Below are 27,768 nucleotides of genomic sequence, written 5' to 3'. Positions count from 1 at the left end.
TTAGTTTCTAGTATTGCTACGGGCACCGCGTAGTACACAGCCTAGGCTTCATGACATGCGTTCACCTCATAAGTAACTTGCGATCGCCTAAGCTTAACAGTGACACAACATTGCTAGTATTGTTACTCTCGACGGCTTATGAAACGAGGGCATTTTGCCCTGACGCCATACCAGGCCGAGGATCAGGTTCTCTGATGTATGTATTTGGCATTTAAAGCGTAAGAATATTATACGTAACTTAGACAAGACAAATTGAATCATTGGTAGGAATAACGTTACGCCTTGCCAAGTAAGAATTCATACACACCAGTAACGTGATGGCCTAGTTAGTCACTGTGCTACGTACAGTAACACTAGTTCATAGTGTTACTGTAATGTAACTGTGTTAGCCCAACTAAGGCATAGGTGAGAGTATTTTAGTAGCTTGTTAGTGTCAGGCGGTCACAAAGTGGTTCACTTTGTCATGTGCAGGACTAGGCTAGGCCCACTTTTTACTGGAATTTGATGTGTCACTGTTACTTGGGCAGCAGTACACGCCACTTGATTTAACAGAATATTAGGCATAAGTCGTCACTTCAACAAAGCCTAGGCTAGCCTAGGATATGTACTGTTAATAACAATATATAGTTACAGTACACGCCACTTGATTTAACAGAATATTAGGCATAAGTCGTCACTTCAACAAAGCCTAGGCTAGCCTAGGATATGTACTGTTAATAACAATATATAGTTACAGGCCTAAGTTACGTCTGTCAATATTGTTACAGGAATAGGCTACTTAGAAATATCATCTTTGGAAATGTTAAAAAAAAATTATTTCCAGTAAGTGTCAGACAGCGTTAAAACAGTCACTGTTTTCAAAAAGTTACTCTTGTAGTGTTGTAACCACTTGGTCTTGGTGTGGTACTGCACAAATCGCCCTTGATGTGGCTGTTGACGTGCAGTCCTTCAAGTTTTGCTAATGGTGCTGCTGACTTTCCAGCATGAACTTGAAGGAGGCGGTGTTTGGTGCTGATTTCAGTTCAGGTGGGAGTGCGTTCCACTGAGGAATGGTGCGAGGATAAAGCGAATATTTGTAACAGTTCTTTTGAGCTTGAGGAATTTTATAATTCAAACTGTGAGATTGACGTGTAGTTGGTTTGTCTTTGTCTTCAAGAAGGTTATATATGTTGCTTGGAATAAGGCCATGAGTAGTCTCTGATTGTGTGACGGTGGTGAGGCCTCCACTGGGAGTTGTAGGTCTTTGTTGAAAGAGACCTAGGTATCTACATTGACTAATCTCTGCAACCTTCTAAACATTGTTTAAAGCTGCTAAAAGAGGTAATAGGGCTTTACTGTAGGTATCTTCAAGAGGAATTTCAGTTTTCTGAAAGAGGACATCGTTGTAAGGCTTTATAAGCAGTAGGTTAGGCCTCTTCTGGAGTATGCTGTGCCGGCTTGGAACCCATATTTTGCTAAGGATAAGGAAGTTCTGGAGAAGGTCCAGATTGGGCTACTAGGATGAGTAGTTCCTGATAGGGTGTTCCTTATTATAGGCAGTTACAGCTGCTGAATCTCACCAAACTGGAGCTTAGGAGGTTACATGGTAACTTGATTCAGGGTTTCAAGATTGTATATAGTTTGACAATTTATCCTTCACTGTCTTTTTCATGTTTGCTAATAGTAGTTGTACCAGAGGTCATTGTCTTAAACTCCAGAGGTTAGACAGTAGGATTAATGTTTGACATAACTTTTTTTTCTAATAGGGTTGTGAATGAGTGGAACAGTTTGCCTGGGAAAGTAGTTTGCAACTACAGTAGTGTGAATGGATGTAAGAATGCTTTGGACAAGCACTTTAAGCATTGTAATCGGGTCTGATGTTTTGTGTCTTCGGTTTTTCTCTCCAATAGGGTCCTTGATGGGGACTTGAGTGTCCCTCCTGATCCTTCATCCACTAAGCTGAACTACACACATATTGCATAAAATAGGCTCTAGCTTACAGTAACTCTGTACAATATTTACAGAGAAAGTTTAGTGTAAGTGATTACAATGTTTTTCATGGATATTCTTGCATTAATTATACTTGTAACATGAGACATTTATCAGTTTGCAATAACTTAGGGAAAATCCCAGTAATTTAATGTTGATGATCTAAAGTTTCGTCTAAAATTTTATACCATAATCCTTATTTTATTTCAGGATAATAATTATGATAATTTTGAATAGCTATACACTCTACAGTACTGTAGTAATACAACAAACTAGTCTCATCTTTTAAATATTGATCTGACATCAGTATATCTTGTGGTGACATGTTTAAAGAAAAATTTGTATGCTACAACATTTGCCACTCAATCATTGAATGTTTTTAAGCTATGTACACATGTAAGACTGTAAGGGGTATTGCATATTCTGTTTCCAGAAACCTAAGTGTAATCTGTATATGAGCCTAGATGTAATCTATACACAAAGTAATAAGCTTACATCCAAGGATGTATAGTCACACATATCTGGTTCAGTACTTTTATAGATGGGAAGAGGGGTGGGGGGATAGATCAGTAGAGCAAACACTCCCATGGTGTTTGGTTCTTTCGGTCTTGAGGTATGTACAGAGGCATATTCGGCAAGATTCTGAAATTTCCAAAGTTCCAAAATTAGTGGCTGTCCAGAGCTAAAAGTACTGAGCTTTTAGTATAAGGTAGTTTTCCAGACTCAAATTTGGTGAAACATGGCGCAGTTGGATCTAAATTGAGTAACTTCACCACTATAACATTTGAAATTGTTCCTGAATTTGACTACCCCTAAGATAAAACCATTGTTAATAAGTTAATTGACATTTCACCTAGGCTGGTATTGTGTACATATATCTAAGTAGCATTAAAAAGGTACAACTCCTCCTCATACAGCGTAACTTCAGCTCAATTTATTTTAGTTTCCTACATAATACATGGAAAGATAGTGCAGTAAGAAGAAGATGTGTAAAAGTGAAAGGAAGTAAGGAAACTTAAATCATGACATTTGCTTTCTTGTTAGCTATATAGTAAGATTGTCACTTCCGTGTTGTAATCTCTTTGGAAATGGTTGATTTTCTGAACCTGATGTTGCAATTATAGGCATGGAATGTGTAATACTTCCACGGTGCAGATTTTCTTGGGGAGAAAGTATACAGTATTTACATTACAAACCCCCCAAATCTCTGCATTATTTTGCTTTCATTTTGTAGATGGATGACCTTTTATCAGCTGCTCTCTCTGAAAGTGGATTAGACTTATCGCTTGATGATGAAAGTGCTAATCATTTTGAGACGGGTGGAGGCCCACATGATGGGAAGATGCCATCATCTAACATTGAAGATAGACCAATCACAAAATTAGAATCTCTCAACGGTCCAAATAGTTTCACCACTTCAGCAGGTCGTATTGAGGTACAGTAATACATTCATGTTACTCTCATGCACGTATGTTCCAAAGTTTTCCTGCAAGATTAAATTTGTTACTTTTGAAGTTTCTCCAGTTGTTTCCCCAGATGATTGTCCCAATATTTAACTTAAGTGAACATTTTAAGTCATTCCATTTGCAGAAATTTCCCAAGTCAGAGACGTCATCCAATCTCGCAAATTCACAGACATTCGGACAGACTGTCGCTAACACGACGCAGGCTTCTGTCGTCAGAAACGGAAGCACAAAGCCTCCCAACGCTCATTTGGATTTTCTCTTATCCAACAAGAAGACCATTATCATCAAAAATTTGCCCGCCGGGATAACGGCACAGGCTCTCAGTAGAGGGGGCAAACTGCCGATCAAATTTGTACAGCAGTTGGCATCACAAAAGACAGCCGGAGTTTCCTCTTCCAATATATTAAAGGAAGCTGGTCAAGACATTGCCAAAGCCGCATCGTCATCGTCGACGTCTGTTTTAAGCTACCCGAGCGGTTCAGTGATATCAGTGACTATGGGGAAAGACGGGAAGCCGGTCTTATTGCGAAATACGAACGCTGTTCCAGCTAATCAGAGGGAAGTCCAGAAGCCAAAAGGGGGCAGGGACGCGGAGGTCATCGATCTCACAGACGATGGTGCGTCAAGCCGTCGTCTTGCAGGGGAGTCTCAGAACAGTGGAACCAGATCGGAGAGATTTTTGATAACGCCACTGAATGCCGCCAAGGCGTTGGAGTCACACAAAAGTACCTTAAATTTCAACGCCAGCCAAACAGCTCTGAGCTCAACGCCGAACAACTCCAAAAACGTCGCCGTCAGAACAGTGACTCTGAGCAGCGCTCAGGGCACGACCCCTGGACTGGCCGGCAAGATGGGACTCCTCGTCAAGAATCACAGTTTTCCTGGGAGGGACGGTATAAACGATTTGAAGACCGGTTACATGTCCAAACCGTTCATCTCTGTAAACGACATACGTGCTCCTCCCACAGGGCAGACCGATGCTATCGCACCGCTCTATGCAAATACCACCAAGACGCTAGTGGCCGGATCTAAGATTGGGGTAAGTGATTTACTCATTATGGGTTATATTATTATATTGTCTAGTTTTGATGAGCATTTCCTGATCTGAGTGAGGGTTTACAAGAACGTCATGGTGTTGAGGACCGTGGAGATTAAAGGCACGTCTCATGTTTGGTTCCTTTCTTGCAAATTTTCAGACTCAGTCTTCTCAGGTTGAGGAAGATGATGATGAGGAAGAGACGGAGGAAGAATTAGGACACACAGACACATACGCAAACTATGTACCAAGCAAATGTAAGTACTCGATCAGGGTCACACACAGACACATACGCAAACTATGTACCAAGCAAATGTAAGTACTTCATCAGGGTAACCCACAGACACATACGCAAACTATGTACCAAGCAAATGTAAGTACTTGATCAGGGTCACACACAGACACGTACGCAAACTATGTACCAAGCAAATGTAAGTACTTGATCAGGGTAACACACAGACACGTACGCAAACTATGTACCAAGCAAATGTAAGTACTCGATCAGGGTCACACACAGACACGTACGCAAACTATGTACCAAGCAAATGTAAGCACTCGATCAGGGTCGCACACAGACACGTACGCAAACTATGTACCAAGCAAATGTAAGTACTCGATCAGGGTCACACACAGACACGTACGCAAACTATGTACCAAGCAAATGTAAGTACTCGATCAGGGTAACACACAGACACGTACGCAAACTATGTACCAAGCAAATGTAAGTACTCGATCAGGGTCACACACAGACACGTACGCAAACTATGTACCAAGCAAATGTAAGTACTCGATCAGGGTCACACACAGACACGTACGCAAACTATGTACCAAGCAAATGTAAGTACTCGATCAGGGTCGCACACAGACACGTACGCAAACTATGTACCAAGCAAATGTTAGTACTCGATCAAGGTCGCACACAGACACGTACGCAAACTATGTACCAAGCAAATGTTAGTACTCGATCAAGGTCGCACACAGACACGTACGCAAACTATGTACCAAGCAAATGTAAGTACTCGATCAAGGTCGCACACAGACACGTACGCAAACTATGTACCAAGCAAATGTAAGTACTTGATCAAGGTCGCACACAGACACGTACGCAAACTATGTACCAAGCAAATGTAAGTACTTGATCAGGGTCGCACACAGACACGTACACAAACTATGTACCAAGCAAATGTAAGTACTTGATCAGGGTCGCACACAGACACGTACACAAACTATGTACCAAGCAAATGTAAGTACTTGATCAGGGTCGCACACAGACACATACGCAAACTATGTACCAAGCAAATGTAAGTACTCGATCAGGGTCACACACAGACACGTACGCAAACTATGTACCAAGCAAATGTAAGTACTCGATCAGGGTCACACACAGACACGTACGCAAACTATGTACCAAGCAAATGTAAGTACATGATCAGGGTAACACACAGACACATACGCAAACTATGTACCAAGCAAATGTAAGTACTCGATCAGGGTCACACACAGACACATAGCAAACTATGTAACAAGCAAATGTAAGTACATGATCAGGGTCACACACAGACACATACGCAAACTACTTACCAAGGAAATGTAAGTACTCGATCAGGGTCAATCCATGTGGAGGACTTAAAACTCCTCCTGCTGTTTCAAGTTAACAACAAAATGATGCATTTGATGGTTAGTTTGTTGTCTCTGTGTCACCTAACAGCGATAGATAGATACCTCAAAGAAAGGTAGCACATGAGCTAGAGGCCTCCATCACTTTTAGAGTATTTAAATTGCAGTGTACAGTAGGTAACTAGGCTTTAGTCTATATGAAAACTCTAAGACTAAAATTGTCATTATTTATAATTTAAAAAAAAGTGATGTGTAGCTGACTAGCCTGACTGTAGCATTGTGGAGGGGGAAGAAACACTTCACGTCGGCTGTTCTTGACGATATCCTTCAACTGTCGGCATAATGACAGAGAATGTAGCTGGAGCAAAGTGTTCACTTGGTGATGGATGCTACATGGCTAACATACTATTCGCATAATTCCAGGCCTGTATCTGATAGATATTGCAAGAAAGGTTACATGCTTACAAATATATAAAAACAAAGAAAATTTTTAATATTTTTATACAACACAATATTTTTGTTCCATTTTCCAGTAAAAATAGGGCTCCCTCATCCAGACCCTGTGGTGGAGACAAGTTCTCTAGCCAGTGTGGAGCCGCCAGACGTTCTATACCGTGTTTGTATTCCTGAGAGGACCATGGATATGTGTAGTCTGTCTGCTCTACAGTTAGAGGCTGTCACTTACGCCTGCCAACAACACGATACATTCCTTCGAGGTGGCGAGAGGGCAGGCTTCCTAATCGGTGATTTTAACTTCACATGTTTTTCTCTTGGGGGAGGGCAGAAGGAAGAAAGGAAGGGGGAGGGGGGGGGGGAATTGACAATCTCTGTGTTTTTTCAAAATATAAATTCACAAATAGAATGTCAACTGGGAAAAACTCACGACCAAAGTTGCATTAAGCCTGAAGGAAATTCAAACCAGTGATATCGGGATACCGAGTACTTTGCTCTACGGACTGAGTTATGAAACTTATCAAAAAGTTATCAAAACTTATCAACACAAAGAGTTATCAAGAAGTTGGATTTTTTAGTACTGTATTTGTCATCCATGTTATCTTTCCTTCAGAAGTTGGTTGTTATTCTCATCACAGATGGTTCGAAGTTTTTTTTTTTTTTCAATTTGTCTGCTCGGCTTTGTAGTAGATAAGAATACATACAGTTCGCTTTGACCAGCGGCGTTCAATATCTGTACTTAATAGAACTCTGTTCTGGAGTTGATACTCCTCTGCCTTTGATTGGTCAAGACAATTATTTGAAAGCACTCACACCTAAGACTTCACTAGTTTCTCACGATATCAACCGTTAATGAACTGGTGCCTTTCTGGAACACAATCAGTTGACTTTTTTTGTTGCAGAATTTTCATATTTTTTTCTACAAATGTTGCAAAAAAGAGCAATTCTCTTCGTTTCTGTCTTCAGGAGATGGGGCTGGCGTTGGAAAGGGGAGGACGGTAGCTGGAGTCATCTTTGAAAATTATCTCTTAGGAAGGAAAAGATCTCTTTGGTAAGTAGAGCAGAGTGGTATCTTGAGAATATCAGTTTTGCTAGATTTACAGCCATTTACATTTACGTTTAAATGTTTTCATTGTTATTGACGTCAAAGATCATCATTTCTGACACAGTAGTTCTTCCATCAGTCCTTCTTCTTGTTATCGATAAAATCACTGTTAAGATTATACCAAAATATACTATACTGTAGGCACTCCCCAACTACCCTCATCCCCTAGCCCACTCAAACCCACAAAGAAAAGGAGGAAATTAGTTATGCATTCTCCACCCACTTCCACCCCACTCCTTCCCCCACCCCTTCTCAACTCTCCCTAGTTGAACGAAAGTGGGAGCCAGTGGTAGAACGTAAAATAAAGTCTGAATCATTTGTCACCAATTTGAAGCCTTGGGAAACTCCTGCCAGTACTCGTAAGCCTTTGTTAGTCTTTATGCTAGACTTCTTTTTTTCTCTAGGTCTATTTTCAGTTCCTGTAGTCCGGTATAAATTGTATAAACTTAATAAATAGGATGGATTATATTTACATATGCAAAATAAATAATTAATTAATTAATTGATTTATTAAAGTGATTAGAACAGAGACAGATAAAAGATAAAACAAGGTATGCATATTAAAATACTTTAAAGGAATTTATAACAAAGGATTTCATACTCCATTTTGAGTTAAAATCCAGCTTTATAAATAAAGGAATTTCTAAAAAGGTGTTATTTTTTCTAAAACTTGTAGTGCTTACAGTATTTCGTAAAATGTAGTTTGTCTTATAGCACCTGTAAGGATGTCAATTCACGATATAAAGGATGATCTTTACAAGGCAAGTATATTTCAGTAAGTCTGACAAAGTCGTTTCCGGAGGCAACATCAACCTTAATCTAAGCACGATATATGTCTGCACAATCTTTAGGAAACTCTTTAATTCTCTTCTTGTCTTTAACATGTATAAATTGATACAAACTGCGAGCCCCACCTGTAACCTGTCTCTTTCCTTTGTTTTCATCCCTCTCAGGTTCAGCGTTTCTAACGATCTCAAGTTTGATGCGCAGAGGGATTTAAAAGATATAGGTGCCAGCAATATCCCTGTCCATTCCTTAAACAAGGTCAGTAACATCTCCAAATGTTTTTTTTTTCAAGAAACGGATAAAGAAGTGAACAAAAATCACGGAGGAAATATTTTGGACCTATTTTTTTGTGTATATCACTTACTGTTTCTCCATATGACTGACCCTATCTCACCTTCTCATGTTTTGATTTCTGCTTTCATGTTGGACATGCATCCCCTTGGCAACATTTAAGTACGGTGAATGTTAATGATCACGCAACTATTCTGTATGGGGATGTTTATTGCATCTCTTCGTTATAGGATTGTTATGGTCCCCTTTTTTGGGGTGGATGGGAGGGGGGGTTATTTGCACAAGCTTAAAACATTTAAATGCAACAGTCATCAAACATTTGGAAGTTGTGAGGGGAGGAAGGGGAGGTACAGCATATTGAGAGCAAAATTTGGAAAGGGGGCATAGAATGTGGATAAGGTATACAACATAAACAACACCCCCCCCAGACCCAACGATCACTTAATCAGTAAAGTGACGCTCTAAGAAAATCCTCAGTTATGTCACAAGTATCAGACGCAATTATTCACTACACACTGAACAGTTGTAACATGGTATTCTCTATTCTTTTACTTCCCCCATGCAGTTTAGATACATCAAGATTAATTCCAAGGAGAACGGCTATATTCGGAAAGGTGTCATATTCGCTACCTATTCTGCCTTGATAGGCGAGAGTCAGAGCAAGAATAAATACCATACCAGACTAAAGCAGATACTTCACTGGTGTGGCAAGGACTTTGATGGTGTTGTAAGTATCTTTATGTTTTTGCTTTTTTGTATACATATCCGTGAAGTTTTCAAAAATGGATGGTTTGAGAAAATGCACTATACACCAATCATTTGCAACTCACAAGGAAGTAGTTTTTGTCTTTTGATTTACCACAATCTACAGCTAGGACAGTATTTAATTCTTCTCTTGTTTCCCTGCATGATCAGATTGTCCTAGATGAGTGCCACAAAGCGAAGAACTTAGTCCCAAGCGGTTCGTCGAAGCCGACCAAGACCGGAGTGACCGTCTTAGAACTACAGAAGCAACTGCCGAAGGCGCGCATCATTTATTGTAGTGCAACAGGTACAGTGCAATCGCCTACACATAAATCTTCTCTCTGTTTGCTTTATGAGCACATTGGAACACATGCTTTGCATTTTATCATTTTTATTTTTATCAAATTTAAGACATCTGTACAATAATTTCATCTTGATCCAATTATCCTGTTGGAAATTGGGTTACAATCTGTTTCAATGGGATGAAATATTTTTTTGTAACATTTGCCAACAGATCTTTTGGGCTGAATGTTATATGCAAATTAGCAATATCTGTTTGCGTTGAATTTAATACAAACCTCAATTTTTTTACACTCTCACAGGTGCATCAGAGCCAAGGAATATGGCCTACATGTCGCGACTGGGTATCTGGGGCGGGGGCACTCCCTTCCCTGACTTTCAGACCTTCATTCAAGCTGTCGAGAAAAGGTATTGTACCAAATTTTCTTTCGAAGTTTGCATGTATATGCATATTGTAATAATTTCTACCGCCTTTGTTACATCAAGAAGTGGTCTCAAAGTTACACGATCAGATGAATTTGACACTTTCAAGTGATTTTTCACATATGGTATCTCATTACAAAGGGATGTAACCTTACTCTTGTACCTCGTTACAGGGGTGTCGGTGCTATGGAGATTGTTGCCATGGATATGAAACTGAGGGGCATGTACATGGCCAGGCAGCTCAGCTTTCAAGGTGTCGGCTTTAGTATCAGGGAAATCCCATTGTCAGACAACTTCAAGTCGATGTACAATAGAGCAGTTAAACTGGTGAGTGTTTCCACGCCAATAGTTGCCTTGGAGATTTGTCCCAATGCGGTTGTTATAACAAAGCCAATCATTTCATCAGAGAAGTTTCACTTTAAAATGAAAATCTATTTGCTGTCATTTAGATAATGTTCATGCGATTAGGCAGGTATAATGACAAGCAATTCTGCAAAATATCCTTTCGATATTCCATTAACAGGTCCATGTGTACTTGTGTGACCTAAATAGAATGTTATCTTGCAAGGAGCAATGTTACTGTGATGTCATTGTAGAAGCAAATTGTCTGAAAATTGCTGCCATTAATGCATATGGGAATGATGTTGATGAATGAATAAAAAAGGGAGTTTTAGCTGATAGCAAACAGGAGTGAAAGTGTATATTCATTAACATTTCCATAACTGTTTCTGTAAGCACTTTGGTGAACCTAAAAAGTATAATAAACAGAATGACAAACACAAACAAACAAACAGTTATTCAATGTAATAATCTGTTGTAGAAGACATTACTGAAATATCCCTCCAGTTGCTATGGTAATTTACACCTCTTTTTGTTTTTCCTCCTTCAGTGGTGTGAGGCCAGAGAGAGATTCCAGCGGGCTGCAAATCTTATGAGTGGAGATCCAAGTTTTTCCAAGTTCATGTGGGGTCAGTTTTGGTCTGCTCACCAACGGTTCTTCAAGTATCTATGCATCGCAGCCAAGGTCAAGGAAGCGGTCAGAAGTGCACAGGAAGCTGTGAAGATGGGAAAGGTAACCATGGCGACAACAAAGCCAGAATAGACCCCGATTTCGGTTTAAAGAAATATTTGTGATGCGACTAACTAGGAGTAATTGTGATGTCATTACTTGCTTCTGCACCTAAAAAGTCTGTGGCATTGCTATGAAATTAAGCTGTCTTTTTAATGTAGTAAACTGTGGATCATAACTTCATAGCACTGCCCACATTAGCAACTAGTTCAATGTGGTGTGTGAACTTTTTATAGTGCTTTTTTTTTTAAAGTTTTAAATGGGTACAGTACAGTTAACTGGTAATTATCATCAACATTTTATAAAAATTTAAAATCTTTAGCCTAGGTTCTTTTATACAATGTGAGCTAGGCTAGGTACATGTTGTATGAAAGTATGATGGGTTAAAGCCAGGAGTTCCAAATAGGTGAACTGCAAAGATTTCAATCCAGCCCGCAAAAGAAATATTGACAGAAAATCTAATCAGGGATACAGGCTCTGGAGGTCGTAGACCTAAGCGCCCTACCAGCCTACCTCATATATGTATTACTCAATCTAGGTATAAAGTGAGATTATGGTTCTCTCTGGTCTTTTTCGCTCCGACTAATTTGCTCGTAAAAAAATTAATGAAGGACTCCTGATTCAGGCTATGTGTTGAATAAAATTAACCAACTTTCTTGAGACTGCATGTAGCTGCTCTGACATTAATGGAATAATTATAACACTATAGATTCCCTTCGAGTGAACTTGTTAGCTGGAAAAGTTACATTAAAGACACTCCCAGTTGCTCTAAAGTAGTGACATCATGTTCTGTTTTCTCTTTCAGTGTGTGGTGATTGGTTTACAGTCAACCGGTGAAGCTAGGACGTTGGACGCCTTAGAAGAAGCCGGAGGAGAACTCTCTGATTTTGTCTCGACCGCAAAGTAAGATTTAATTTAAATATTTGAAGTCACTGTTAAGTACAGGTGTTTTCAGCAATTTGCAGCCCCCCTCCACCCCCCCTGGAAGTAGAATAATATCTGCCGAATGTTTAGAGAGACTGTATGGTAACAGAGAAACAATTATTAAAAATTGTTTAGCAAAACTCCAGCACCGATATGGAAAGCCTACAGCGGGAGAGTTAGTGTCAAGATACAAAGCTGGATGATTTTGTAAAATGATATCTTTCTTGAAATGTAATTGCATTTTCCAAAAGACTTCATGGTACATTGAGCCCAAAAAAACGCTATCAACTGAGAAGTAAACAAGCGATGCATATAAGAAGAAAATAAATGCCTTTGCAACAAAACAAATTTAATCTACAGGGTTCCTAATGGGTACTTGAAAGTCGTTGAGAGACCTTGAAAAAAATTGTAGAAAATGAAATTGAAATTCGAGGCAAAACTGCTTAAAAAGTCATTGAATTACAATATTATGTCATACAGACAGTACTCTGGGCTTGTCTATGTCAGTCTTCCAGTGTAGTTATTTCTGCACTGTTCTGTTACTGTTCTTATTACTTTTCCTTCTTTGGTGATGGCTTATTCCTTCTTTGGTGATTGCCTCATATTGGAGACCTACATGTATATGTATCTATAGTCTCTTGTAATGGGCTTCAACCTGCTAAAGAACTGTAGGTCTGAAAGGGGGTAGCGTCCCTGACAGCCAGAGCTAATATGAGCCCCTTATATCCACGTTTATATCCAAGTTAATATCTACAGATCATCATGTGGTGAAACTGTTGACTGCCCTGTGTTCCGACACACGTATGTTCCGACTGTGCCGTAGATCATATTGTACAAGGAGGAGAAAAACAATAACGATAAAGCAGCTGAAAATCCCAGGAAAATGTTTAAGAATTTATTTATTGAGATTGTCAAGTCTCTAGTATGTCTTGGGCAGGACTAGTTCATCTTCAGAAAGGTGTCAGACAGTCCTTGAAAACGGGCTATTTTGTCCTTGAATTATGATTTTAAAGATTGTGTGGGAACCCGGTAGTATTTTAAGTCTCATATGACTGCCATATGGATTTACGAGTATCTGTCATAGGTTTAACATGTTTCCAAGCTAATACCATAGGCCCGCCCAATTTGGAACAAGGTACGTATTTCTCCTGTGGGGTGGCATCGAATTGTCTGCCAATATAAATCAATATCTTTATGTTCTCATTTCTGCTTTTCAGGGGTGTATTCAGTTCTCTTATTGAGAAACACTTCCCAGCACCAAACAGGGCAAAGATGGCTGGTCTGTTTGGATTATCTTTCGACCCAGATACAAAAGCCGAGACTAAAGAACGCAACGGCAAGAGGAAACGGAAAAGAGGTAAATTCATAGAAAAACAGATTATTCCAGATAAATTCATAGAATAACAGATTATTCCAGATAAATTCATAGAATAACAGATTTATTCCAGATATGTTGTCTCTCTTCATTCCTTGCTTTGAAAAACAGTTGCAACAGTGAAAATTGTTTTTTGTTAATAACAAAGTTTAAGACATAAATGGTCGTAGCTTAGCAACATGGAGCTGTTGAGTGGCAAAGAGTGACAAGGCTAGGTGGTGCATTTAGTGCTGCGTATCCTCCCCACCTACTTTAAGGGAGGATTTGAAGTTTGAGGGGTTTCTCATAGCTTCCATTCATGCTGTTTCTGAGCATGGAAGGCCGGATCAATTTGAACTATTTAGAGGTTTTTGAAGTTTTCTGGAATAATTCCAGGGACACTTGTAATCTGTTTCAATCTGGAGACAGTACATGTAATCCAAGGACAATTCTGGGGACACAAAGGAACATGAAATCCAGGAAATGTCCACGGAAGTCAGAAATTACCAGCCACCTTATGTTTGGATCCCATTCAATGCTGATCAAACTGTATAAATTTTAAATGAATTAAAATCCATACACAGTTCTTTGCTAGAAAATTGGGCTTTCCTAGGTTAAGTTTAATATTTATTTCTTTTTTGTTGGGGGGAACGAAATTACGATGACAAAGACGTTTGATCAATGTTTGAAGTTTCGTCCTCTCTTTTATCATTCCCAGGCAAGAACAACGCCAACAATCAACGGAAGAAGAAACGACAGACCGGGAGTGATGACGACATCATGAGCGACAGCAGCCACGATTCAGAGTTCTCCGACCTCGACAGCGAGAAATTGTCCGTATCTTCTGGACTATCTTCCTCGGACGAAGAGGAGGACGATGATGATGATGACCAGGATGATGATGAAGAAGGATTCAACCCGTTTGGAGATTCCGATTCCGATGACGGTGAGTGATGGAGTTTTGGGGGATGAGACATCGACGATGATCCACTCGAGCAGAGATGGAATTGTGTTTATGATGATGCAAATGTTGTCTAACATAATATTCCACTCATTTACAGTTGTGTTGCTAAAATCAAACCAGTGTTCCACTCTCTCTTTGCCATTGTTGAGACTTTAAAACAAACGTAAACTAAATTGGTGTTTCTAGTGAGAGCGTTGTGGTCGAGTGGTCAAGGCAATGGATTGTGATCTAAGGCTTGCAGGTTTGAGTCCTGGCCAGATCATTACGTTGTGTCCTTGGGCAAGGCACTTTATTTCCATTGCGGCTTTCCATCCAGGTGTATAAATGGGGACCTGTAAGATAAACTGTCAGTTGGGGCACTGTTTAGCCACTGCCATGTGGAGGGATTGTCTCTGTCACGGATTCTTTTTAAGAGAGCAGTCGACAACGGCATAAAGACGGACAGAGAGAGTATATGAGTTTCGAAGGTTCAATATAATTATAAACAACAACAACAATAAATTAATATTGGTTACATATAGAACAAAATAAATCATTTTCTATATATATTCTTTTAATCTTTCACGTCTATACTTCATATGGCATCCTTTCTTTCTTATGGTCCTAGTTTTGTTTCGTTGAGGGTTCTGTCAACATTTATGGTTAATACAAATGAATGTTCTTTCTTTCTATATGAGCGTCGGCCTTTTCCTTTTCTTAGTTTCACGTTCTCTTTCTTTCCTCATTCAAGCTTTAATTTAGCTTCTTCCTGCCTCTTTTGCCATCTATAAAAGTACCAAAAACACCGAATTTAATTCGTAAAGTAATGAGTCCATGTTATCTCAATGAAGGTGGAAATTGGTTTCTTTTGAACTATAATTCTGACATTTTATAATTAAACAAGAGCAACTTACGGTTTTGCTTTCGGTTCAAGACCGAGATTGAAAAGAGAGAGCACATGGCTTTACTGTTCTATTTATACCCCATGCCGACGGAATTCCGATACTCGTTAACAAAGAAATGATAACGTAATGCTTAAGGATGCACAATACCATGGCTAAATAATTAGCATCCAATTAACTAAACACGTAAAGTAATCAATAAAATACTTGAGGGGGTTATCCCAGAACGAGTTGTGGCAGTCTCTATGTTTGACAGGTTATCGTTGACCAGGGTGGATTTGCCTGCGCTTTATAAGTCCTCAATATTATTATGAGTATTATCCTCAAAATGGATAAATTATTGATCTTACTGTGTTCTTTGTGTTGTCATTTTTATATACTCTCTCCATTCTTAAACCATTCCATATCGTCCATATAAGTCGTTTGATTTCGCTATTCCGAATCCAAAGATCCTTGGTTGAAGAAAGGTACGAAGACGAAGAAGAAGGACAAAGTCGCCAAGAAGACGAAGAAGAAGAAGACTCGAAAGAAAGGCGGAGGAAAGGATAGAGAGGAAGAACAGATGAAGAGTATGGCGGACAGCGCCCTCAGAGCCTTGGGAATCACGCCAAAGACTTCTATCAGCAAGCCAAAACCAGAGGACTACCAAAGCAAGCTTTCATCGTCAATGCCTAGTTTTCCATCCGGTAAGTTGCCGAAGTAATTTTCTTTGTCAGGATCGGTTTCAGGTGTCGTATTTTAGTTGCGTTTTTCATCGTCATCATTTTGGGAGTCTTAATTGAAAAGGCATTGTGAGGTGCTCAGTGTAGGTCAAAAGTCGGTTCTTATGCAAAGACGTAGCCAGTGATAAGACCCGGACCAACAGGTCTTGAACAGCAGGCCGGATCCGGACTGTGAAAGATTTTATCCGGGCTCATGAAAAGATGAAAATCGACACACGATGATGCACTTATCGAGATATGCCGAGCCTGAATGCCTTAGGCATAAAACACCCCGTACCATTCTGCCCTGCAGATTGTTCAATATAGGTTAGGAGAGACATTGAGATTCTGTCTGTCAGGATCTTTGCTCCAACCAATATTGTGCTACGGCCCTAATTAAAAATTTGATTGAGAACAACCCCCAGGAAACAGTAACTGTGTTGTCAAACCTAGAGGCTATGTTTCTTGAAGAATAAAATAGAATAACATAACATTTATATCTTGTTAAGACAAAGAAAGCAGTGAGCTACTTTTCAATGCTTATAACTCCCATTGAAGAAAAAGTTTGGAATATTTTGCTCATTCACATAAATGTCACCACGTCACTGACTGACCCCTCCAAATACTCTTTTTGCTCTAGCTACCAGACAGACCAGTCTACCAGGCATGGACGCATACGACAGAGTTTCTCTTATGAAGCAGGAACTCCTGGACATGCTGGAGGAACTAGGTCCTATTCTGCCCCCCAATACCCTGGATGAGCTCATCGAGGAACTTGGTGGACCCGAAAATGTTGCTGAGGTATGAATTTTCCCTTGAGAAAGTTTTTTGACTTAAGTGGATATACTTTCAATATTAGGAGTAATACTCAGAATAATTGTACTTGCAGAAATTTGTTAACAAAGTTTGAAGCTTCCGTGATATGTGAATACTCGATTGGAATAGAAAAGTAGTTAAAAAAGTTAATATTCAAATGGTATTAGTCTGCACTGTTTGTCAACAAAAACATTCAGAATAAAAAAACAAGTTAAGAAATGTATAGTAAATGAACATCAGAAAACTGACTGGGCAAGTATAAACGAATTGTAAAATGAAACGTTTGGCTGGAACAAGAGTTCAACCGGTTGACCTCAGGGGTTAGAAAGTCCAAATGAAAGAAATAAAAGGTGTAGTACTAGGCCTATCTTCAAAAACAAAGTTCAGTACCCTTTGCCCTACTTACTTGCACTTTCCTGGAAAAAAAGTTGCTCCGTAAAAGGAAATCGATGCCTCACAGCCATTGCATATACTATTTATCTTTCCTTTTTACTTAGTTTTTATTCATTTATTTTTTATTCCAGATGACTGGCAGAAAGGGCAGAGTAGTCAGCAATAACGACGGCAACGTGCAATACGAATCTAGATGTGAGATGGACGTACCACTGGAGATACTAAACCTCACAGAAAAGAAACGTTTCATGGATGGAGAAAAGGTGAGCAAGAAACTGCCGTATCTAAGACACAAAACTATGCTCATACTTTATACTGGAGAAATATATTGAACATGAACCAAATCAAGTTACACACACCAAAAAAAAAATAATAATAATAATAATAATAATTTTTTTTAATACTGAACAAAACCAAGTTACCAAAAAAAAAAAAAAATATTTTTAAATTATTATTATTATTTTTTTTTTTAATTGTTTCACAGTATGTGGCAATAATATCAGAGGCAGCTAGCTCAGGGATTTCTCTCCAAGCAGACAGACGGGTTCCAAACCAGAAGAGACGGGTCCACATTACTCTAGAAATTCCATGGAGTGCCGACAGGGCAGTCCAACAATTTGGTGAGTTTTGTCGAGTAAGAGGCTGTTTCATCAAGTTTTTAACCCATTCCTCGAGTTTATACTTCAGAGCCATTTCTCGTCTCGTCTGGAAATACCTTCCCAGACCACGATACCCGTTTGCAATGCAAGTCCGTAACTTTAAGCTGTTCCCGCTTTCATTCAGAGTAATTAATGAAATTGATTTTGGTCAATCTTTCATCGTTGTGTCTACAGGTCGTACTCATCGATCTAACCAAGTCAGTGCCCCAGAGTATGTCTTTCTTATATCCGAACTGGCCGGGGAGAGACGGTTTGCTTCCATCGTCGCCAAGAGATTGGAATGTCTCGTAAGTCGTGCAGACATCATTAATTGCTCTACAATTTGTTATTTGTACCGCTCATCCACTTCATCTGATTCCTACAATATTAGCTAAGAAATGTTACAAAAAAAGTTAAAAGGTTGCTATTGCACGCCTTTAAAAGTAAGTTGAGACAAAGCAACATTTAGCAATCTACTTTGCAGTTACATTCATTCAGTGGTACTTACCTATTGTAGAAGGTTCAATAGTTAAATCAAGAGTAGTATTACAGTTGCAGAATCGGTGCTATAGAGTGACCATTTATTATGATTATCATGATTATTATGATTATTATTATTAATATCATTAATATTTTCGTTATTAATAATATTATTATTCATGTTATCATTATTATTAATATTATTATTATCATAACTATTATTATTATTATTTTTGGGAGGGGGGTGGGGGGAGGGAGAGACTTGGGGATGGATTTTCTCTGACAAGTCTTATAAGGACGGGGTGCTTCATCATTCTTAAAATGGAAAAGCCATCATAAGAAAACAATAATCATAAAATGTGTTATATTTCCATTGGGTTGGGTGCTTTACCATTAAATTATCCCTGAATTGATAGAACCTATTAATACAAGATCTTCCCTGCAGTGAAAGCAATCAAAAATTGGTCAGTGTAATTCAGATCATTCTCTACAAAATGACAAATTCAGATACTGAACCGTATGGTGCTACTTTCTACTATTTACCTATTGACCCTAAAACATACATTGTTGAATCCTTATTGATATGATTTTTTTTTCTTAATTTTTTAAATTATCGGTCCAAAAGGGTGCTCTTACACACGGTGACAGACGTGCAACTGAGGTTCGAGACCTCAGCCAGTTCAATATTGATAACAAGGTCAGTGTCAAATGTCGTCATATGTTCCCAGTTCGCTTTAGTCATCTCTACACATACCATTCATAAAAAAAATTAAGATAAATTAAAAGGCACTTAACGACGATTATTCTCTGTTCCAACAAATAAATGTACTGTGATAATTTTATCCAAAATTCTATTTTCCATATATATTATATAATTTATTCAGGCTCTGTCATAAGGGAAGCCTTGTATCGGAGCTTGGGGTTGGGGGGGTGGGGTGGAGGACAGATGGTTGGGTGCACAGGGTTATGCTATTATCTTTGATAGAAGAGGTTTAGAATTGTGTAAATCAAAACGATTGAAAAATTTAATAAAGCTGCCTCAAATCGTCATTATCGTTATTTTTTTTCTCTTTAATCTTGAATATTCATACAGATCTTTCCTTTTTTTTATGTATGTATATTACAGTATGGTCGTATAGCCTTGGAGTCGGTCATGAAGTCTATCGTCGGCAGTGAAACGCCGATGGTAAAACCACCTAGGAGTCGATTCTTTGCAGGTACACTCAGTCACTCCAAGCAGGCGTGTTATATTTTACTATATTGAAGTTATTTGCATCAGTTTGACTGCAGTAAAGGGCAGTTGTCTTCACAATATGTTATGGGGTTCAGTTAGGCAACCAGAGGACAAAAGTAAACTGATGACCCGGGATGACAGAAGAAGTGTAGTACTCATCAAAGTGTACTTCCACTGCCCCTTCTAGTACCTCCTCCTACTAATCCTACCCCTCCCCCCCCCCCCCCCGCCACAAAACTTGTTTCCCTGAAGTCATTTGGATTGAATTCATTTCTAGTCAGAAAGTGCTGATGTTCTTTTAAAAATGTCTTTATATATATATTTTTTTTATGCTTTGTCCTTAATCTGTTTAAATTTCACTCCGATTATTGCTCCAGTAACAAGTTCTTTCAGGTTCTGTATTTACTGTTACCCTTTTCATTTGTCTTATATCTGTTTTTCGTTTTTTTTTAAATCTCTCCCAGATTGCAAGGAAGCTCTCATTGGTGTTGGCTTGATCATAGCCAATGATCATTTCAGTTTTGCTTCTTTAGATAAAGGTATGTCGACCTTAACTTTTGGTGGTTTTAAATCTCAAAAGTCATGCATTTACTTTTAAGTAAAAATTATTTGTTACATTTGTAGGCAACTGTCTAAGATAAATTGATTTTAAGAGCATGTTGTGTTTCCAGAGGAAATCGCCTGTTACTATAAATAGCCTGTTACATCATTAGACGTATCTGTTTATATTCCACAGTATTCTTGTTGCTGTTTTTGTTGTTGTTTTTGTTGTTACATAAATACGTAAACACTTCATTCAAATACACATAAATACATTAATTCAGGAAATGCATCATATTCAATCACTGCAGTTTAAGAAGTGATAAGGTCATATATTCTAAAATCCTTTGGATTTTCTTTCCATGCTGAGCTTTCTGATGATTTTGTATTTGAGTTTGGATACAGTTGGAAAGTTTTGTCAGCTGTGATCTTTCATCATAATGCAATTTGTCTCATTCCTTGCTCAAACTGTAACAGCGATGGCAATATCATTTAGTGTACTCTACCAATGCCAGATACTTCATGTTCCATAAATTTATCAAACCATATATTCCAGATGAAGCAGGCGATAAGGATGTTATTGCCTGGTTTAACCGCAGAGTATGTACTCCGATAAACTCGTAAAATATGATTGTGTGGTAATGGAGTTAACTTACAATAATTCTTATTTTCTCATTTCTTGATTTTTTCTCTCCAGATTATAATAGTTTACCAAAGTTTTTGAACCGACTCCTCGGTGTAGAGGTCGATCTCCAGAATGAACTCTTTGGATACTTCAGTGACACCTTAGCAGAAATTATTTCACGTGTAAAGAAAGAAGGATTGTGGGATATGGGAATTTTGGGTAAGTTAAGTAAAGAAGATGTAAACCATCCTAGGTAATAGTGTGGTCCATGGTGTGAATTCTGTTATCTTATTGAAGGAAAGTCCAATGACGCTTTCCTTAGCTAGCCTAACGTGTAAGTCATGTTAGAAATAAGTGCCTAAGCTTAAACAAAATAAAGATGAGCCCTGTATCGGGCTTCAGATGTTGGTTGCTATGTGTCTTGCACAGTTGTTCTAAAGTTAAGACAGATATAAGTTAAGACAGTTATTTTACAGATTTTGCTATATTATTATTATCATTATTTTTTTGTCTTTTCCCTTCTTTCTTTCAGACATCATATCTGAGGGCCAAATCGTTAAAAAATTAGAAACCAACAACTTTATTGGCAGCTTCTCTACTGGAACTGCTACGTGTCAGCTTCACAAGGTATGTGTTGAATATGCATGAAGTGTCCTTGCGGATCATGGAAAAAATAAAGCGCAACATTTGTAGTATAAACTGCAAAGAAAAGTTCGCAGATTGAAAGTGAAGATACATTCAGAGACAGCTGAAGCTGAAATTGGAGTCAAATATGAAATCATTGTGAACAAGTCATGGTGTTCCATAATGCTGCATTAGAAAGTTGTGAAGTATGAACATTACAGTTCCCTGTATTAGAAAGTTCTGAAAAAGGCGGACCACAGTTCCCTGTATGTTAGAGAGTCGTGGAAAATGTAGAAGACAGTTCCATGAAATAGGTGGAGCATAGTTCCCTATAAGTTAGAAAATTGTGAAATATAGAGAATCTTGCTTCCTTTATTAGAAAGCTCTGAAATAGGAAGAACATAGTTCCCTATATGTTATAAAATATCGATATATGAAGAATACAGTTCCTTGTATGAGAAAGTTTTGGAATAGGTGGAACACAGTTCCCTGTATGTTAGAGAGTTTTGAAACAGAGAAGACAGTTACCTGTAGTAGAATAAACTCTGAAATGGGCAGAAGATAGTTCCATACATGCTATACAATAGTGAAATATGAAGAATACAGTTCCCTGTATTAGAAAGTTCTGAAATGGGCAGAACATAGTTCCATATGTGCTTTACAATAGTGAAATATGAATTATACAGTTCCCTGTATCAGAAAGACATGAAGTAGGCAGAACATAGTTCCATATATGTTATACAATAGTGAAATATGAAGAATACAGTTCCCTGTATTATAAAGTTCTGAAATAGACCGAACATAGTTCCATATATACTATAAAATAGAGAAATATGAAGTAGGAGGATTATAGTTTGCTGGATTAGAAAGCTGTGAAACAGGAGGAATATGATTCATTGTATATTAGAAAGTTTTGATGTACGAAGAATACAATTGAAGTAGTTTACCTGTATACTAGAAAGTTTTGAAATATAAGAAATGAACCTCCCTGCTTTGGAAGGTTTTGAATTATGATGAATATAGCTCCTTCTATTAGAAAGTTGTGAATTATGAAGAATATAGCTGGTTGTATTTCATAAACTCATATCCCCTGAACCTGAACAAGGTATAAAATGTGAAAGAACATGAATGCCTGCCGTAGAGAAAAATTTCCTCTACCGAGGGAACGTATCAGATATAAATGGTGTATAAGGATAGAAACCATAACTTCATCAGTCGTGCCTCGGAAGGTTCTTAGCATGGGAGGATAATCAATCTTCATTCTCTGTTACAGGTTAGTGCTGAACGAGGACTAAAGTGGGGTCTAGCGGTTGATCTGTGGAGCCAGCTGACTTATCCCGACGAGGGATTCTACATCTCGTTAAAGGTATCTGTCATGCTTCTGCCTTGATGAGGTGCTCATCCATTCAGATGTTATGATTTGTTTTGTGATATGAATATTCATTAATGAGGCATGAGCTTTTTCCGCGAATTTGAGGAATATCTGTGATTTCTTTTCTACAAAAACTATTATCCTAACACACTGTAGCATACGCAAACTGGAGCCTATACCGCAATTTTTGCAAAGTTCCGTGATTTTTTTTTTACCCAAGGCTCATCCCTGATTAATTAAATGTGAATCCGAGAAAACATTCAGTGTCTTCTCCACGGTGCACCTTCTACCTGTATCTACGGAAGCTTAAAAGTGCCATTAAACATAAGAAAATCTTTGCCACATAAGTTGACAATTTAACACTTTGCAGAAAAATGTTGAATTAACGACATATGATAAGTTGTCAATTAAACAATTTGCAGAAAATTTTTCGAGTGCTCAGTTAGAACGAAGTGAACCATTTTGCATTTTGCAGAAAAATGTTGAATTGACGAGATACGATAAGTTGTCAATTAATCATTTTGCAGAAAATTATTCAATTGCTCAGATGGAATGAAGTGATGAACAATTAAACATTTTTGCAGAAAAATGTTGAATTGACGAGATACGATAAGTTGTCAATTAAACATTTTGCAGAAAATTGCTCACTTGGAATGGAGGGAACAATTTAATATTTTGCAGAGAAATGTTGAATTGACGAGATATCATAAGTTGCCAATTAAACATTTGGCAGAAAAATGTTAAATTGCTCAGTAAAAGCAGCTGAGCAATCTAACATTTTTCTGACTTTTGATAAGATGTAATCTTGTTTTTTAAACAATTTACTGAAAAATGTTGCCTTATTGGGGCAAAGTTTTCTTATGTTGATGGCACTTTTCAGCTTCCGTATGTATCTGCTATACATTTTGTACAAAACGATTGCAAGAATGAAATTCATAGCCGTCAGCAGTAATCAAGTTAGGCCAGATAACCGACTCTCCATGGCCATGTTAGATAGAAATGAGTTGACTTTGATGAAAATGTTTATAAGCTGGTCAAAAATTGAATTTAAAATCAGCTGTATATTTTTATAAAGAGTAACTTTAGGTCATTACTTAGGAAAAACAAATTTTGTCATCAGTCAAAGCCTTGAAATCAATCTTGATAATTTGTACTTGCATGTCAGTATTGACTTTATGTTTTGAGAGTGTGTAGGGCTCATCTGTCAAAGTGACTGGACTAAGTAGTTTACCACATAAATTATTTTAAGTCAACTGCTGTTTACCAGCAACTCAATAATGTTCTGGATGTGTTCAGTAAGTGTTTACATGTGGTGTTGGGTATCATTCTCTTATGGTGTGTTGCTACAAAAAGTTGAGGGGTGGGGTGGATTGGTGGGGAGGGGTTTTGATGGTGGTGGTTGTGGAGAATGCATCAACAGTTATCATTTCCAATAGGGTTGTTCACATCGATTTTCTTCCAAGAGATGTCATAGCACAGATGTCTTTGGGGAAGAATAAGGTAAGTTTTGAAAATTGTAGACTGATGATGGGTGTTCTCCTTTCCTCGCTCAGACCCGAAACGGGAAGCGGCTAGCGGTCTTGGTCAAATTCTCATCCAATGCGAGCGCCGCGAGGAAGGGCATCATGAACATCTATCGACCAAACTTGGGCCAACAGGTGAAAACGGAGACTCTGACCGAACTGAAGCAGAAATATAAGAAGGTGATCTCAGACGAGGCCAAAACCCACTGGGAGCAGCAGTACACTGCAGCTGCGACAATGTGCTCGCATAAATTCTGGTAATTTACATATACTAAATATTCATGATATTGACACACATGTGCTCAAATACAAGATTGCTTAGATGCCATATTCAGTTTAGTTTAAGATTACTTCAAAGTGTACTTCAACGCATAGAAAGTGATACGTTAGATTTTATATACATTTTGAAAACCCTGTCTCCGAGTGCTCAGATTTGGGAAGCAGGCAGGTAAATATTTCATCGCGAGACAGTCGCCTGACTTCCCAAATTCATTGGGGAGAGTTTACCATGACTGCCTTTGTAAATACTAAGGGATACAAAAGCAGCAGGTTCAAATATATTCAAAACAGAGGAAAGTTTTTCTGCTGTTGGAGGAAAATTTGTTGTGTGGGGGGGGGGGGAGGGGGATTGCAATTTTTATCCTTCAACCATTTTAGTGATTTCACAGAAAGGTCCTTTTCCCAGAGCAGTTGATAAATATTATTGAAATGTGTTTGTGGGAAGTTCAAGAATTGCTGGTATCATGCATCTCCTTGCAATTTTTTTTTTTTCATCTTTCTCTTCTTTTCAGGAGAGGCAGATGCAGAAACACTGATGTAGGTATACCATGTGACGTAGGACTCCGGAGCAGAACTTTCTACATCCTGGGTGGGTCGGTGCTCAGCGTTTGGAGCAGAGTAGAGAGGATCCTGATGAACTACAGAGGAGGGAGAGATGGAAAGATGCAGCTCATCAGAGTTAAAACAGCAGATAACTCCAAACTTGTCGGTGAGGGAATATATATATGGGATACTACAAGTACATATAAATTCTCTGAGAGGAGTGGGGGTGGGTGGACTGGTGGGTGGGAGTTGGAACAAAAGCTGGTGGGAAAATGAAGGAAAAGAAAAAAAGTAAGATACTAGTAGATATAGAATTTCTGAGAGGAGTGGGGGTGGGTGGATTGGTTGGTGGACAGGAGTGTGGGAGTTGGAACAAAAGCTGGTGGGAAAATGAAGGAAAAAAAAAAAGTAAGATACAAGTAGATATAGAATTTCTGAGAGGAGTGGGGGTGGTTGGACCGGAGGGAGGGTGGGTGGACGAGTTGGTGGGTGGGTTGGTGTGGAATTTCTGAGATTAATGGATAAGGGAGGGTAAGGGACGGTTGGGAAATTTAGTCAGCTAGAAGAAGAAGAAACAGATTAGGATCAATCAGAAAATCACAGCGACCCAATTTGCAACATCAAATTTGGTTGAGCGGTGGGAGACGGCCAGCGAGGATGTTATTGCTCCAAGAGAACATGAAATGTCAAGATGAAAAACAAAATGCTAGCAGGGAAACAAAAGGAAGATCATTTAAAAGCAAGTTTTGTTATGATTATACAGCAGAAAACATGAAAATTCTAATACAGTGCATGTGACAGGTATATTTTTACAATTGGTTTATAATTTTTTGTTCCAACAGGTATGTTAATACCAAAGAACTGTGTGACAGCCATCAAGAGAGACCTCTCGTTTGGTGCCACCTGCTTCTCCCAGACGTACTGATGTGAGTTAATAGGACGAGGAGGGTCGGGAGATATCGACATGAGTCAGGGTGTACCAACTTGAGTCAGGAGGGGCCGACGAAGGTCTGGAGGCGTAGGTTCAGGTCAGGGGATGAGTTATATCATGCAGAGATCAGTAGGAATATATGTAACCGTTGGTAACTTCTTTGTGGAAAGCTTTGGAGTGTCATATCGTCCTCTTTTAGGATCAAGTCCCTCCAGATGTCAATCTGTAGAACAAATGGTTTGGAGTGTAAGAGACAGATGGAGCTATTCATAAAAACAGACCATAAAAGTGTTTTTCCATACACTGAATCAACCAGGTGTCACAGTGTGTTACTATTCCAAAATCCCCCTTTTTTTCGGGGGTGAGGGTGTTTGGTGGGGGACTGCCCACATTCAAGCAATAAACTCTTAATAGTGCTTGCTGCAGGCATATGACAGTATAGCTACTTGTTTGTTTAGTGTTGAATTTAGCCTGTAATGCAACGCCTGTAATTCACTCTGTGGTGACCCGAGGGAGGTTAAATTTATGTCTCTGTGGATTGATAACTTTTCAATAACATAACAAGTTCCATAACAATATCCATTGGATAATCTTGTTTGTGGAGGTTATATGCCTAGGAAGTGTGTTATTTTCTTCTTGCAAGATTCATTTTCTATCGGGTATGTTCATACAATTTAGTATAAGAGGCTAGCAAGTGGTGTCTTTTCTTAGCATATATACACAAAGTAACTATAGTAACACCAGGGTCCAGAGCAACTTCAATATGTTCTTTCATGGTATTCAATAACTCTAATTTCCACTCTTTCCACAGTTAGCCTAACATGTAACCTATATGCGATCATAATAGCCTAAGCTGGATGAAAAAGAAAACGTTCTCTATTTTGATTTCAGAAATTGCTAATTCTGTACCATGTAGCCATAGGCTTCTGAGACAAAATTTCTGTTCTATTCAAGGTTTATGATGATATTTCCTTTCAAAACAAATTTGTTATTCAGTAACAGATTTTTTTTTCTCTTATGTGCGAGAGGAGGGTGATTATGAATTGTGATTATGAATTGTGGAAGTGACAGACTCAAGGTGACGGTCAGGATTAATTTCTAACAATTTTTTGCAAGTATGAGTTGAAAAGTTTACGCTAATTTGGTTTTTTGTTCAGGAGAGGCACAGATATATGTTAAAAAACATGGCTGTACACATTCTTCATATGATTAAAAGTCACAGTGGTATCTGGACATTCCCCTCCCTTCCCCCTCTCCATTGCAAAGGTCGTTCTTTTGTTTTAGATGATCCCTCACAGGTTATTTCTTCTGAGAGTCATCATAAAGTAGAATACCTGTGATCTACTCACCGCTTCACTCGATCAAATTTTTCAAATACTCCAAATTAATAAAAGTAATAATATAATAAATTGGACTGTTTGGCATTATTAAACCAACTGGTTAATTGGCAACTGTAGATGATTTATGAAGAATTTGGATGAAATTTCTGTTCCATCTGTTTGTTGCAGTTGTTCTAGGTTAGGCTACCAAATACATTTGCAATTTTACATCATCAAATATCTGTTATCAGCTTTAGCCTCTGGTGACCAGATGTCCCGGATTTCTTCCGAATTTCATGGATTGTCTCCAGATTAAAAGCATCACCAAAATTGTCCCCGGATATCGTGTAATGTCACTGATCATTCATA

At 38.5% G+C, this 27,768-nt stretch overlaps 1 protein-coding gene across 3 annotated transcripts; it reads left to right on the top strand.

The window, feature by feature from the left end:
• LOC139980844 (protein strawberry notch homolog 1-like) lies at window positions 1-27,516 on the top strand. Of its 3 annotated transcripts, none has more exons than XM_071992813.1 (29): window positions 1-196; window positions 3,203-3,403; window positions 3,559-4,473; window positions 4,631-4,727; window positions 6,621-6,830; window positions 7,507-7,591; window positions 8,599-8,689; window positions 9,288-9,449; window positions 9,638-9,773; window positions 10,069-10,174; window positions 10,363-10,516; window positions 11,079-11,261; window positions 12,064-12,161; window positions 13,400-13,539; window positions 14,255-14,482; window positions 15,831-16,067; window positions 16,723-16,883; window positions 17,423-17,554; window positions 17,776-17,911; window positions 18,125-18,237; window positions 19,035-19,106; window positions 19,536-19,626; window positions 20,108-20,182; window positions 20,881-21,027; window positions 21,341-21,435; window positions 22,706-22,798; window positions 24,358-24,584; window positions 25,119-25,315; window positions 25,992-27,516. In XM_071992813.1, exons 2-29 carry the CDS (start codon window positions 3,203-3,205, stop codon window positions 26,072-26,074), a joined length of 4,665 nt encoding a protein of 1,554 aa, XP_071848914.1. In that variant the 5' UTR covers window positions 1-196; the 3' UTR covers window positions 26,075-27,516. The 3 variants fall into 3 exon arrangements, with proteins under 3 accessions (XP_071848914.1, XP_071848915.1, XP_071848916.1); XM_071992814.1 differs by having other exon boundaries at window positions 1-218; XM_071992815.1 differs by lacking the exons at window positions 1-196; window positions 3,203-3,403; window positions 3,559-4,473; window positions 4,631-4,727 and adding an exon at window positions 5,896-5,945.
• Window positions 27,517-27,768: the final 252 nt, after the last annotated feature.

Source organism: Apostichopus japonicus, chromosome 15 (assembly GCF_037975245.1).
Source record: "Apostichopus japonicus isolate 1M-3 chromosome 15, ASM3797524v1, whole genome shotgun sequence".
Lineage (NCBI taxonomy): Eukaryota > Metazoa > Echinodermata > Holothuroidea > Aspidochirotida > Stichopodidae > Apostichopus > Apostichopus japonicus.
The sequence above is the reverse complement of the archived record's forward strand: the minus strand, read 5'-3'. Positions and strand labels throughout refer to the sequence as shown.

What these genes read in the sequence shown, in the direction of transcription:
- LOC139980844 (XM_071992813.1), top strand. Translation starts at nt 3,203, where the DNA reads ATGGATGACCTTTTATCAGCTGCTCTCTCTGAAAGTGGATTAGACTTA. An exon ending in AGATTCCGATTCCGATGACG is followed by an intron (nt 14,483 to 15,830) that starts GTGAGTGATGGA and finishes CCGAATCCAAAG; the next exon opens with ATCCTTGGTTGAAGAAAGGT. An exon ending in CAGGGCAGTCCAACAATTTG is followed by an intron (nt 17,912 to 18,124) that starts GTGAGTTTTGTC and finishes TTGTGTCTACAG; the next exon opens with GTCGTACTCATCGATCTAAC.